The 15,591-nt window shown below is 31.6% G+C and overlaps 1 protein-coding gene across 2 annotated transcripts; it reads right to left on the minus strand.

Moving 5' to 3' along the window:
* Positions 1 to 974: 974 nt before the first annotated feature.
* LOC107442064 (uncharacterized) lies at positions 975 to 15,421 on the minus strand. Of its 2 annotated transcripts, XM_016055528.4 has the most exons (3): positions 15,050 to 15,421; positions 8,646 to 8,747; positions 975 to 2,630 (listed from the first exon to the last, which is right to left on the minus strand). In XM_016055528.4, the coding sequence occupies exons 2-3, from the start codon at positions 8,737 to 8,739 to the stop codon at positions 1,459 to 1,461; spliced, it is 1,266 nt and encodes a 421-aa protein (XP_015911014.1). In that variant the 5' UTR covers positions 8,740 to 8,747; positions 15,050 to 15,421; the 3' UTR covers positions 975 to 1,458. The 2 variants fall into 2 exon arrangements, with proteins under 2 accessions (XP_015911014.1, XP_071034572.1); XM_071178471.2 differs by lacking the exon at positions 8,646 to 8,747 and having other exon boundaries at positions 15,050 to 15,408.
* Positions 15,422 to 15,591: the final 170 nt, after the last annotated feature.

Below are 15,591 nucleotides of genomic sequence, written 5' to 3' on the forward strand. Positions count from 1 at the left end.
CCAGACACTAAATCTAGTTAATCTTTATTTTGATGAGATAAATAATTAAGTATGTGTTTTGCTTAATCTAATAACCTAAAGCCACCAAAAAGGGTAAAATATAATAAATTTTTAAAAAAACATTGGAATTCGTTTAGCTTTATTTCTATCAATATTTGTCTTACAGTGAAGCTTAATCTTGAAGTTTTGTTTAGTACTGATTTATTAGTTCTTTTTTTACACCCCATACGTACAAGTACTAAAATAAATTGAAAAAAAAAGTAGTTCACACTTTATTATTAAACCATTAATACTAAAACTTACTTTAACTATTTTAAATGCAACCCATGTCATTTTTGCACTTTGCACCTGTTCATCACTCCATTACTTTGAAGTATTTTTTAATTAATAATATAAAATCAATGTGATATATTGCATTAAATATATTAAACTTTGTATTGATATAATGAATTAAAAATAAATTATATTTTATAAAACTTAATAGTACTAATATTATAAATTGTTTGCAGCTAGAGGTATTAAATAAACAAGACTTAAGTATAGCATTTTTATTACAGACAAGCAAGAGGAAAAATCACTTTTTAACATTTATTACTAAAGTAAAATTTGAATGTTAAATGTTTTTGTATTTTTTTGTTATTATTTATTATTATGTTAAGGATTAAAAGTGGATATTTTTGAATTGTTATTGAAAACATTAATAGTTACGTGGAAGAGATTATTATTCGGCATATTACTTTCTTAAAAAAATTAAACAAAAATCTTTCAACCCTGTGCATAACCTCTTTACAAGATGGAATTTGAAAAGAATTTACCTAGTTTTAAAATACAATACAAAAGTATTTTCAAGCGAATCATTCGATAACCAAAAGTTGGAGCCTATCGTTGAATATATTAAAGATGTAAATATTTATATTTCTTCAAGCTTATAGATCAGAAATAATAAAAATAAAACACATTTTCACTCGTACTACGTGTAAAGTGATGTAGTTATTTTATTCAAATACAAAATTTAGGACAGTTACTGAAATTTTTTCTTACACAGCATATTAATATAATTCATATTTCTCAGCTAATTCATTTTTAGAATGCATTTAATACTATAAAGCAATAACAAATTAATCTTAAATGTTTGACAAATTAAAAATACATTTAAAAGGACAAACCTTTTGACAAAAAAAAAATATTTTAATATCACAAAATAAATTGAGGTAATGTGGTCAACTATACAATAAAAATTTAGCTGAATTTATGTGTACAAAAATAGTTTTCTGCTAGAAAACAAATATCTCTTTAAAACTTTTTCTAAAATATTGTTTTGTTCTTCTCAGCTAAAATGAAAAAGGTAAGAATTTTATGCTATGTTTATGTTACACAAATTTTAACTGGGTTATTGCTATTATCTGTAAACAACTTTACAGATGCCTAAAAAATTAATTAATATACATATTACCTACATTAATATGTTATACTCAATGCAGATTCTTCATTTGGATTAAAAGTGTCAATATACATGTTATTTCTTTTATGCATTCTGCGAACATGCGACCTAAGATTGTCCCGGCGAGCAGAGCGGTAGCTGCAATGTGGGCACAAGTGTGGTTTTTCTCCAGTATGCATTCTACGATGTTGGATAATTTTTTTTAATTGTACACTAGAAAAGTTACATAGATCACACAGAAAATGCTCATCATTTTTATGTTTGCGCATATGTCTCTGCATTTCCATTTCTGTAGAACGGTCCTTTCCACAAATTTTGCAACTTAATTTTAAAGTGAAAGTTTCATTCCCAGACAAATGTACTTTTTGATGCTTCCTCAAGGCTTTGTAAACAGTGCATGAATAAGGACAGTAAGGACACTTATACTCCTCAGCATTATGTCTATGACGCTGTGGTAATGCTTCAGGCTTATGTCGCTTTTTACCACAAGGATGAACTCCGTCGTGCATAACATGTGCTTCCATGTGTTTATCAAGCTTGTCCCTACGTTGAGACGAATATGTACAAGAAGGGCAAGTATAACGTTTATTAGAAGCACATTTCACTTTTGAACTTTTTTTGCTTTTCCCTTTTTGCGATTTACCATGACACTTTACATGCTTTTTTAAAGCAGCTCTGCTTCGACATATAACACCACATTCGCCGCAATCGTACACAACTGATGGTGATAATGATTCAACATTATAAATTTCTGACTCTGTATCAATGACCAGTTTGGAATCATCAAAGGTGCCATCATCCATCTGATCAGAACATATATCAATTGAGGAACCAATTGCAAATTGATCAGAGTCTAAATGAACATCCATATGATCATCTATGATGACCTCATTGCCTACTGTAGATCCTATTATTACCTCACCCCCCTCTATGATATCTTCTTGTTTGATAACTGTATTTGGGACAAGAATGATTTCTGCATGAGGATCTTCACTTGAGACCCCAACATTGTGTTGTTCAACAATCAAGTCACCTGGAACAGAATCATGTATGAAGTACTGGCTGACATGGCCTGGGTCTAGAACAACTTCCTCTATACCTTGACTTTTCATAGTAATGAAGCTTGAATGATCCAAATGGCTATCAGAGATAATAAGTGGATGATCACTCATCATTTTGGAAGAATTACCTAAAATGAAACAATGAAACTCAATTATCAAAAACTACCATGTGATACATTTTTTATGCATACGTTGGCATTTATTACAATGCTTTTATGTTTGGCAAGTTTAAAAAAAATACATCTATTTTTAAAAAGATTGACATTCATAATGTGCCAAATCATACTGGGTACAGAGAAAAAGATAATGTACTTGTAATTAAATATTTTATGAAATCTACTTCTAAATTGTTGGATGGTTTCAAAAATGATACTTCATAGGACTCAAGAAAGGAAGGTGAAAGCTGATTCCTTATAGAATGGAGCCTTTACAAAAACTAGGGATGCTGAGCAGGCCAACACTTGCAACTTTTTGCACTGCCCTTTAGATGGCTTCACCATTCAAGCTTCGGATTTAAACTAATTTTTCAATGCATCTTTAGACAAAGCATGTTTATCTTATAAACTTTACTATGTCTTCTCTTAGAAAAAGGAATTATATAACTTAATAATAAAGATCATACGAAAAACTTCCTTAAAATGCATTCTTTAGATTTTTTTTTTTAACTCAGAAAACAGTTTGACGCAATTAATTAGCACTTTTTATGACTAAGTTAATGTTAGAAACTACATTGATTAAATATATAAACTGCTGTTTGTAGAAAATGCAACACCATGAAAGAATCATCAGAATCAAATGAAATTTAATGCAGAAACGACTTGTACTGATACAAATAAATGATGAAATTTTCAAAACAAAAGAAACAAATTAAGCGTCCGAAATCAGTATTTGGTGCAGCCACCACGCGCTGCAATAAGTGCTGCTATACGACGTGGCATGGAGTCAAACAGATGTTGAATATCTGCTTGAGGAAGAGAATTCCATATCGCTTGTATGCGCAACCAAAGTTCGTCTTTGGAAACTGCAGGACGCGGATCACGAGTGAGACGCCGACCAACCATATCCCACACGTGCTCAATAGGCGACATATCCGGCGAATAAGCAGGCCAAGGAAGAAGTTGCATGCGTTGTGCTGAACAGAAGTCTCTAACAGTCCGCGCAACATGTGGGCGTGCATTATCCTGCTGAAAGATAGCTCCAGGGATGCCTTGAAGGAAAGGAACGACTTCGGGCTGTAGCACTTCACGGACGTATCTGTTGCTATTGAGATTACCCTCAATTCGTATCAAATTGGATCGTCCATGATACGAAATCGCACCCCAGACCATAACTCCGGGTGTTCGACCACTATGTCGTTCAATAATACACTCAGGAAGGCAGCGTTGACCGGCATAACGTCTAACACGAACACGGCCATCATGGGTCCACAAATTGAAGCGTGATTCATCTGAAAAGACAACTTGGTGCCAATCAGCTCGCCAGTCTCTGTGCTCAAGAGCCCACTGCCGACGCAGCCGTCGATGATCCGCCGTGAGGGGAATCCTGTATAATGGCACCCTTGCACGCAATCCACGGCGCAGCAGACGACGAATTGACGAAGCCGACAATTGTACACCTGTAGCAGTAGACCAATGTGCTGCCAGCTGCCTGGAGGAAGCCGTGCGATCATTCACCGCCATGCGGAGCAGGTGTCGATCATCGCGCTCTGACGTCACCTTCTGTCGTCCAGTGCCTGTTTTTCGAGTTGTTCGGTGCTCGTCGGTCCACTGCTTCCAAACTCGCATCACTGTGGAACTGTTCCGCTGCATACGAGCTGCTATTGCGCGATAGGAAAATCCTCCTTCTCGAAGGCCGATTATCCTCCCTTGTTCAAACTCCGTAAGTTGCTTGAATTTCTTATTCTTCCGTCGTGGAGGCATACTCAGGTCTCACTAAACGTTTGCCACTAACAAATAATCATAGACTATTTTCAACGTCCCGCTACAGCACTTTATTTATACGCTTTCAGCATCAATTCAGAGGGCGCTGCGCGCGCCACGCACGCGCGATGGCTCTGAAACTTTATTAATTTGCATAATATCCTATAATTGACATTTGCTGCGAATTTCATTTGATTCTGATGATTCCTTCATGGTGTTGCATTTTCTACAAACAGCAGTTTATTTTGAAAATAAAGCAAGAAAAAATACATAGTATTAAAAAAACAATTTAACACACATACAGTAATGCAAAATATCCTGTTTGCTTAAGTTCAATATATTTTTACTAGATATTTCTTTCTTTTTAATCCTTAAAACTATTTCTAGAAAGAAATAAAGCTAAGTACCTGCATCCATGCTCCTTTTAAATTTAACTAAAGTCAAAATGCAAACAAAACTTAAGATTATAAGCACGCCACTTTATTAAAACAGATTGTATAGCATTGCATTCTACCAAAAGTATTAATAAAAAATATATATTTTTCACGAGTGAACCTTACTTTCAGTGATAAAGAATGTTTTAAAAACTAGATCTACATTAGTTCAACAAAAATTAATTTTTTACATTTCATAGAAAGAATTTTATGTTAAGAAAAATTAATAGGCTAATTATAAATTTAAAAAATAAAATCTGATGTACAATTACAGGGCTCATGCTAAGAATTTCAAATTATTAGCTAAATAACAAAAGTATTAGCCAAAGGCAAATCTTGATAATTTTTTATGACTAATTTTTTCTCATTGAAAACTTCAAATCAATCAGAGCTCATTCTAGGCAGAAAAAAGGGCAGGGTGCAAACGTTTAAAAAAAGGGCATTCTTATTCTAAAAGGGTAATAATTTCTTTCTATGGTCTTTTCACGTTCTATGAAAAAACATTGTCAATTAGTGAAATAAATTTTTTTTACTTTACTAAAAGTAGCAAAGCAATCATATTTACTAATTTTTATTAATAAATTATCAGATATATCGAGTTGACGCCCGGTGGCTGAGTGGTAGCGCTTCGCGCTGCCGTGCCACAGGTCCTTGGTTCGATCCTTGGGCCGGGCAAGGCCGACTCAGCCTTTCATCCCTTCAGTGGGTCGATAAAATGAGTACCAAGCATGCTTGGGAACTAACACTGGGGGTTCCGCGTTCGGCTGACCACCTGACCGGAACATATGCTCCTGCACCCCAGAGCCCAGGGTCAAGAAAACTGAGATGGGCACAGTCGGCCTTGGCCCTCTTAATGGGCGCGCCACTGAGTTAGTTAGTTAGTTATATATCGAGTTATTGAGTTAATTAACTTAGTAATTTATTTAAAATGCTTGCATATATTAATAAAATAATAAATGTATGTTTTTAAGTGTCTGTAGTTATGATTTAATAACTAAATTGATTAATAATAATTATGATTTAATGATAGTGGAAGCAACTGCAAACTTTCTAAGGCAAATGCAACAAGGGGATGTGATGGCTATTTTTCCTTTCCTATATTTTCCCTTTTTCTATGTATTGACAGCAATGACAAATTAAATAACAAGAGTTGAAAATTTAAGAAATCCATTGTACAGCTTGGAGAAAAAATAAAGAAGGGTTGAGGAAAGAAAGGGTTTAGAGACTATTACATCAGGGGCAACAGGGTGGATTCTTTTGACTAAAAGGGCAACAGGGTGCTGCGCCCTGTTTACCCTGCCTAGAATGAGCACTGAAATCAATATACAAATTTACTACAAATTGAACTATTTTATAAAATGCTAATTCAAATCGAGTCATTTTGCAGTTGGGGAGGAGTAAATGAGCAATGAATGGGGATAGGATGAAAAATACAGAAGTTTTGTAAGAATAGGTTGAGGTTAATTTTTGATCATTCTGAGCTAAAGCAGTAATAAAAGGATAAACCTGAAGAAACATTAGGTGCTTTTTAAGATTTTGGCTCTCTTTAAATATATATGTTTCATTTTAAATAAAGCACTTTATTCAAGTCTTATTTTTTTAATAAAAGAATTTATACTGTCTTGCTTATATTTTTACGGTCGTGATGTAATCATTCAGAAAAAAATAATCACTATAAAAAATAAGTTATTTAAATAATTTAATTCTGCTTTATGGGTTTTTGTACTACTCACAAAGATTTATTTCATCTAAATTTTTTCGTATGCTTAACACATTAATTGCCAGCTGATTATACTATATTTATCATGGAAAAGTGGTACTCAATAACGATAAAATCAAAGTTAAATTTTGTTGCTTTAGCAATCATTTTAGTTTCTAAATTTTACATAAGTTAAGTTTAAAAAGCAATAAGCTATTGTCATGCAAAAATATTTTTTCTACAAAAACAGTAGGATGATAATACGCATCTAGCTACCGCTTAATCTGCTTTATTGATATAAACCATAAGAAAGAGTTTCATTACGGGATACAGCATGGTTCGGCAGCAAACAGCAAATCTGTATTTTATGCTTACATAATATTCCTTGTTGCCTATTGTAATCGAACAAAAAATAAAAGATTTGTTCAAAAAAAAAAAAACTCATGTTGATATAATTATCCGGATCATGGGAAGTCTATTTTTCTTGTTGGTAGACAAATCGTTTGCCAATACTTTCGCCAAAATGCAATTGATTTTCTGAATTTACGATTTTATCGCATGAAGTCCTCATATTAGTCATTAAGCCCCCATCAATAGTCTCATACGAATATTGGCTAGTGATCAACTCTGAATAAGCCTCCATTCACCTCCCAAATCCAGAGTTAGATACTATAAACGCATACTGTGCATACATACACTCGCAAAACTGCCTAAATTTCGCTGATACTTTTTTAAAATTTTCAGGAGTGTTCACTTAATTTAAAAAATCAAGAACTGCAATTCAACCCATGATTTGAAAAATTACACACCTCAATTCAAATATGAGATAAAAAAGAACATTGTGATTCATATTCACATGGAATAATAATGGTACTGCTATGCGGACTCAGACAATTTCAAAACTATTGCAATGATTTTATGCGTTTTTAAAATCCTATGTCGTGATTCATTTAACGTTATTTTATTATCAAGCATTGATTAACAATTAACACGTCAACACTTTATAATATAATGCAATGGTACGTTTAGTATTAACGTGATTTGAAAATTATGCATTACGATTCATACTTTCAAGATTCAGAAACTTCCTCTCAAATCACCTTTTTTTTTTCAAATAAAATGAGGGAGTGTAGACAATTTTTAGTTTACAATGATAACAAATTTTCTGTGAGCAGCGCTCTCGCATTCACGTATCTTATGCATATGTTCTTACCTTAGCTGTAAAAGATATGAAAAACGCTGAGCAGGTGCTTGGCCATGATTGGGAGATATGATGTAAGATGTAACATTAGAAAAATATGTTCAAAACAAAAAGTGTGAGAAATTTTTTTTGCTCAATTGAATTTTAATTAATCATAACCTCCTTAAAAAATACTTGTAACGTGTCATAAAAACCAACCTCCTGATTTGAAAGAAAAAAAAATTCTGAGAAAGCATTGTGGACTTTTTTTTCAATAATAAAAATTATGCCCCATACATATACAGTACAGAACCCGTTATCCGGAAATCAGAAAACCGGAAAATCAAAAAACCGGACCGAAATTCGACGAATTTTCCAGCCATTTAAAAAAAAAAAAAATTTTTTTCCTCATAAGATTTTTAGGATTTTCCTTTCTTTTTTGAAAGATGTTTACTTTACCATCATTTTGGAAATAATCATTAGTGTATATCTTCATAGTTTTTTCCTCTTTTTAAGATTATTTCCAAATATTTTTTTTTTTAGTTGGGTTTAACAATAAAAAAACTGCTTTTTGTTGCGATTCAGAAAACCGATGGTTCTGATCGTTCCGGATAATCGGTTCCCTACTATATATTTAAGATCAATGAACCAATATATTTTTAATATAAATCAGTGCCCTCAAGTCTTTCTTATATTATGTGCTCAAAACTTTTTACAATTAAGTTTTTAATCTGTTTGCTAATAATATCAAACTATAACACACACATGCATCTTTATCATAAATGTTTTGGTTTCTTCTTTAATTTAGGTGAAACTAATCCAACTGCTAGGTCCAAATGCAATATCAAAACAAGGCAAAATAAATAAAAAAAACACCATTGCTTTATTAAAGCACCAATTGTAAAACTTACATGCAAATTCCTCCGTTGATAGAATATTCCAAGCATCTATCCCTGATAATGAGGAGAATTGTTCTAAAACTGGATTTTCCACGTGATGGTACATATGTACCCCTGTACCATGAAGATCAAGCAATGAAAAAAATAAAAGAAGAACAAAAGATAGTCAAATTAATTTAACAACAAAACCATGCTTAATATAGTTCAATAAAAGAGGTAAAAAAATATATACATAAATGCTTTACCAAAATAAAAGCAATCAACATGCAAATTTTCACACAGGGTGTTCCAAGCACAAAAAATTAAAAAGTTATTTTTTTTAATTTAAGGTCAAAATAAATGTATTTTAACAATGATTAATTATCGAACTTTTTGAAATAAAAGTTCAAAAGCATTAATCAATATCTAGTTGTTTATGCAACCAAATAGTAGATTACATGACAAGGGAATTAAAGAAAATTGGTCTGCAGATGCCTTTCATTCAAAATCTGAATGAAACAGTGACTGATATTAACCTGATGCGTAGTAGCAATTATACACAGTTGTAAATTGAATTTAAAAAATATTATTTTAATTAGACTTTTAATAGTTGGAATACCCAGCATACAAAAGCATAAGCATAAAAAAATATAAATAAAGACAAACAGAACTTAACAGCAAACATGCATGCAACTGAATATTAAATTTCAAAAATTTTGAAAAACAAAATTATATGAACTTAAAAAATGTGAATTTTTTTTTGAACTATAATATATAAGACTAATATTTTGAACTATAATATATAATGAATATTTATTGACTCATACTCATTTATGTCCATAGATAACTTTTTTTTACATTTGAATTTAGTTAATAATAAATTTAACTAATTTGTGGCAGAATCTTCGCCAAAATATTGATTAATTAGTATCTGGCCAACTGAACCTTTCCATTCATTACTTGGCCATAAATCAATATACAGTAAATACGTAAATTCTCCTAACTTTCAAGTTTCTAATTGCAATATAGTTTTTATGCAGTAACACAAAAGCACACTTCAGCAATAAGTACATAGACTAGCCTAGTTGGGGCCTAGGACAAAATCTTCTTTGCCCCCCCCCCTTCACTTTTTTAGTAATAAAGAACCTAACTTTATGAAGGTACAGTAGAGAACCCGTTATCCGGAAACCAGAAAACCGGAAAACCAAAAAACCGGAACGAAATTCGGTAAATTTTCCAGCCATTCTTAAAAAAAAAAATTTTTTTTTCCTCATAAGATTTTAGGATTTTTCGTTCTTTTTTTAAAGATGTTTACCATACCATCATTTTGGAAATAATAATTAGTGTATTACTTCATCGTATTTTCTTCTTTTTAAGATCATTTCCAAATTTTTTTTTTTTCAGTTGGGTTTAACAATAAAAAAAACGGCTTTTTGTAGCGATTCAGAAAACCGGAAAAATCAGTAATCCGGAATAGCGATGGTCCCGATCGTTCCGGATAATCGGTTCCCTACTGTATTTAAATTTTTCTCCTCATTATAAATAACAAGAAAATTGACTAGAACCTAATGGAGGCTATAAAGCCCCCTCCCCACCAATGGTCAGACGAAATATCATTCTGTCCTTTCTACTGATTTTCTGAAAATTCTATGTCCATCATGCGAAATGCAGTTTTCTGATTATTAACTTTCTCATCTAGCTGCGAAAAATTCATATCCTTGCTGACATTAGGGCTAAACTTGCGCAATTACAAGGGCTCAATTAGGCCAATCAGAAGCCTGTATTTTTGTAAGCATATCACACTCTGCGATATGTAAAAATATGGGCTTTTGATTGGCCAAATTTGTCCATCATAGTTGTGAAATTTAAGTTGAATTCCATCCTAGAAAGCCATGGATTTACAAAATATAGATTGTGTTCATACAATAAATTAATGAAGAGCTAGCATAAAACTGACGGATTTTACACTGTACTGATATTAAAAAGTTTATTAAAGGAAATGTAAAATAAACTCTCTATTTGGCGTGGGGGCACGAGGCAACCACCCTGTATGCCCCTGCCTTAGTCATGCTCTGTGCATAGAGCGTGCCTTTGCATGGACAGATTTTATATTTAATTCATAGAAAATGGGTACCTTAGTTTAACAATCTCGTGCCCAAATTATTGCATAAAAGTGCAAGGAAAAATTAAAATAAATTTCCTTAAAATACGGTTTTCGGCCAAATCTTACTTTAACCCTTCCCCCATGTATTAAATTTCAAATCTATAACCCTATGTATACCTATTTACACCAACTAAATCCCCTAATAAAATTGCATGGTTGTTTAACTTAGAACAAAGTGAAGAAAAAATCTAATGGCTTGCCATAAGGTGGATTCTTTCAAGCTCATCTCATCTACAACGTTTATCACTTTTTAAAGTACTGTCTGCCACCATAACTTTAATATATATATATATATTTTTTTAAAGAAAAAAAAACCTAACAAAGTTGGGTTTCTATTGGGTATTATTAATTTTTTTTTTTTAGAAGAGAAGGGACAAGCACATAGTATATCATAAAGATAATGTAATAATTTTATTACTATATCTATAACAGCATACAATGTTAATATTTGAAGATATCTTGAACATAAAATTTATTTTAAAAAGCTAACAAATAAAAAAAAATTACACAGCTTCATATAATTTTTTTTTATTAGATAAGAACTTGCCAAAAAAAATTTTTTAATACATTAATTTTATTTAAAAAATAACTCTGTCGCCCCATAGAAGAATATTCTGAAAAATAAGACGCACGATACAGAGCAAACAATTTCTGCAAAAGTAATAATTTTTTTTAAAATTTTTTAAAAAAGCATTTCAAATATTAAAAATTTTATTCAAAAAAATATTATTTTAAAAAAATTATATTCCGAGCCAGTGTTTGATTCATAAAAGCAAACTTCCAGATCAGCATGTGATGTCAACGGGACGTCAGTGTGTGAGTACGCAACTAAATGTAGAAGAAAGAGGGAAACTGAGAACTCAAACATAGATGGCAGCCGAGTGCAAGTTGAACAGGTGAGTGCAAGACACTTTTAAAAAGTTCGAAAGGCTGTTATCAACATTTTCATTTTGATAGTCTTTGTTCAGTAAATGAAAGTATATTATGGTTATTAAATTGAAATAAAAGATCTTTCTCGGTGATTAAATTGAATATGACACACCCGAAAATACAGAGAATTAAGAACGTTGCTCATCTCAACAATGATGCTGGTATCAGTGATTGAAATAAAATCAACATAATGCAAGAAAAAGAATATTATTTAAAAAAAGAATTACAAATTTAAGATATTATTAATAATAAGTTATTATCATTGATAATAGATAATTTTTTTTTTTTAAATTTAGATGCCTCCTAAGATAATGAAACAAGATATGTCATTTCTCTTAATTTAGGGCACAACATTAATAGTTAAGTATATTTTATTTATTTTTAACTATTAAATATTAAGGACAATTTTTCCGACATTTCTGCCCATTAACGACTTTCCGAGACACAGCCGTTATTTAGGAAAGATTGCAATTATTTCACTTCCTTGAAGATAAAATGCCCTTATAATCTGTGGAACATTTTCTGTAACAGGGTGCGTAGCCAAATCTTTGAATCAAAAATAAGCACTTTTTAAAAACTTTTCAAGCACTTTACAAAAATTTTTAAGCACTCAAAAAATTCATATTCAATCAATGATATTATTGAAAAACAAAAACTTTTTATATAGAGTTTTAGCGTTAAAAAAAACCCAAAAAGAAACGGACGTAAATCAAAACAATCAGTACTTTCTCACATCACCGAGTGAATTCAACTTCACCCTGAACTCAGAACAAAAGTACCCTTACCCCCTACGTCAAAAAAGTGTTAGAAGTAAAATAAAATAAACAAGAATAAAATTAAATTAAAAAGAAAAACATTTCATAAGGATCTGATATTCTCGATCCGAATTGCAGCACTCGGGTTTCGGTTTTAAGTGTGCGCGCATGCGCAAGTCATAACGTGGGTACGACATGATGTCCGCGTGAATGATTACGTAGCAAACATCCCATTCTTCGTGAAATGCATGGGATCCACCAGATATCACTGAAGAAAAAAAAAATTTGTGGAAAAAAAAGCACTTTCTAAAAACACCAGCTGAAAAAAGCACCTTTAAAAGCTTTTAAAAACGAAATCCCCAAAAAAGCACCTTTAAGCACTTTTTACAAGCGCTACGCACCCTGTGTAAATAGCTAAACTCAGTGACGTGACAGCCCATAAAGGGACAAGGCCTACTGTGCCCATGTCAGTTTTCTTGACCTTGGGCTCTAGGGTGCAGGAGCAGATGTTCCGGTTAGGAACATTTTCAATCATCAAAAAAATATTTGGTCAACAACTTTTTAGAAAGTAATCAAGATTAGTAATTTAAAAATCTTAGAATAATTAGAGAAAACTATTTAAAAATGTATGGGAATTAAAAGAGCAGTAGCAATTTTTCCTTTATTATCACATCTGAAAAACAATCCAACATAAATTTGGGTTTTATTATTATATTTTTAATAAAAAAGAAATAAAATACATTGGATTTTTTATGGCAGGTGAGTAAGTAAACACTAGATAGCATTGTATGCTATTACCTGGATGTTGCTAAAACTTGGCAAATATTTTAAGCAGAAATCTCTCCCGTATCAATTAATAAGATACGTTTATACACAGAAAATAGTAATAGTGCTTTATTTACGTTGCATTGGAACTACACAATTAGCTATTGACGCCAGTCAGGGAACTATCCGAAGGGATACAATTTTAATTTTCTGCAGAAGAGATGGCTTTTCCACTTTGGTAACCTAATCTACGCACAAGGTTAATAATTTAACGGTAGAACAGTTAAACAAGGACAGATACTGCACGCCCAAGCTCCTTTGCAGGCTAATAAAAATGGTCAACCATCTGCAAACTGATGCTTCACTTCGGAGATGGAACCATATTTTAAGGACCATTGCGGGACTATTTTTACATTGTGGGAAACTTGTCTTAAGGATCAGTCGACTGTGAGATTATACATAATAAATATTTGCACCTGGTCTTGTAACAGAATCTGCCAGGAGTTAACAAACAATACCTTTTTGTGAATTATCTTTTTTTAATTTCTTGTGAGCCACTTTTCATGTGTCTTCAAAACTTGGCAAATATTTAGAGCAAATAGTTTACCGGGGATATTTCCGTATCGTGATCTGCTGTGCTAACTACTATCACCAAGATGCCAAATAGAGATCTAACCTTGCAGTTTTTTTAAAAAAGCATGTAGATGTTTTCCCAGGGGTGACTGTGAGTTATACCTTTCGAGTATGTCACAGGTTTTTTCGTAGTTTCTCCCGGGTCACTGCCCGGAAGTTGCCAAGACTTGGTGATTATTCTGTCGCAGATCAGGATTTGGAAATCTCCCCATTATTTTGAGGAAGCATAATTTGTTCATGGGAGAAAATGGTTTGGGTTTTTTTTTTATATATATATGAAGAAAATTACTGTTTATTACTTATGTGTAGGGAGGCTTATTACTGATGTTATAATCATGTTTAATAGTAATTTTATATTGTTTGATAAAATCTTACATTTTAAATTAGAATTTGAATTGGTTACAGCATTAATTGGCTTTTCTTGTTCAATGATATTTATCTGCAGGGCATATGTATTAATCAGTTTGGATTGAAAAAATTACATAAACGATTAAAAATCGTATAACACATTAAAAGTAATTATTTAATGTGTTTTGAATAAACAATGATTATATATATATATTGGTTTATCAAAGCTTACATTTTTTTTTTTTTGCTGCAAGCTTTTTAAAATTTTAACAATTGTGCACTACTAATAAACTCTTGAACTTTCAAATAATTAATCAGAAAAATTATGTATTTTTTGTGTATAAATTATTGCAAAAATTTATTCAAAACTAACTGGAGCTGGTTCTGCAACAAAACCATGAATATAGTTTTTTATTTCGATTATTGATTCCTGTTTAAAATATCCGAGTCTTATTTATCAATAATGTATGTTAAGAAAAATGTAAACCAGTCTCATGCTTCAATTTTATTAAAATAAATTTCATCCTAAACTCAGAGATCTACAAATTAGGCGCCATTGAACTATATTAGAAATTAAAAATAAGTGATCCTATTCCAAATTAACAATGGCGGCTATTCCAAACAAAGAAATATTTTTCCCTATTTTAATAATCGAATTTGACTTTGCGAGCTTTTCAATGCTGTGGTTCGCTGTTTAACTGGAATCAGTGTAGATTTAGCAATAAAGTATACATTTTTAAAAGTATAATTAAAAAATTTACAATTTACACGTAGCTGTTAGCGTGCTACTTATTTAACACTAGTTAGGCCTACGTTTAGTTACTATTGAGTCTTTTACTTACCTTTGAATAGCAACGGTTATATTCAATAATACTTCATTAATTAATTATGGCGATCAAATAAACTATAAAACAATACGAATAAATACATAACATTAGCTAGAGATACACAACTTAATGGAACAATCTAGAGTCAGCCATTGAATTATGACGTCACGTACATTAACGCGGGAAATTTGATAGTTTGTTCCTTAAAGTGTGTAGAAATCACATATCTTTTTAAATAAAATGAGTTAAATAATATAAACACGATAGGATAAATTGCTAAAAATCTGTGTATATAAATTAAATGATTAAATTAATTAAATAGAATTTATTTATCGAGCTTTCTATAACTTCTACACCTGACTTCACTTTACTTCAAATTTTTAAACTGATAGGTTAAATTGAAAAAATGGTGGCTGTGAATCTAGTTTTATGAACTCTTCAGATACCACTTAAAGGGCTATTTTCACTGAATAAAACTTGTTGCAAGCTGGTCAGAGTCTGGTTGGCGAATTTTTTACGATTGAATAGTTTCAACGAATCTAGTTCTCATTAGCATG

Source organism: Parasteatoda tepidariorum, chromosome 6 (genome assembly GCF_982258835.1).
Source record: "Parasteatoda tepidariorum strain Cologne lab strain chromosome 6, Ptep-v5.0, whole genome shotgun sequence".
Lineage (NCBI taxonomy): Eukaryota > Metazoa > Arthropoda > Arachnida > Araneae > Theridiidae > Parasteatoda > Parasteatoda tepidariorum.

Excerpts from the sequence above, each read along its gene's own strand:
- LOC107442064 (XM_016055528.4), bottom strand. The coding sequence starts at position 8,739 with ATGTACCATCACGTGGAAAATCCAGTTTTAGAACAATTCTCCTCATTA. Across the intron at positions 2,631-8,645 it reads ATCAACGGAGGAATTTGCAT|GTAATTCTTCCAAAATGATG; the intron begins GTAAGTTTTACA and ends GTTTCATTTTAG.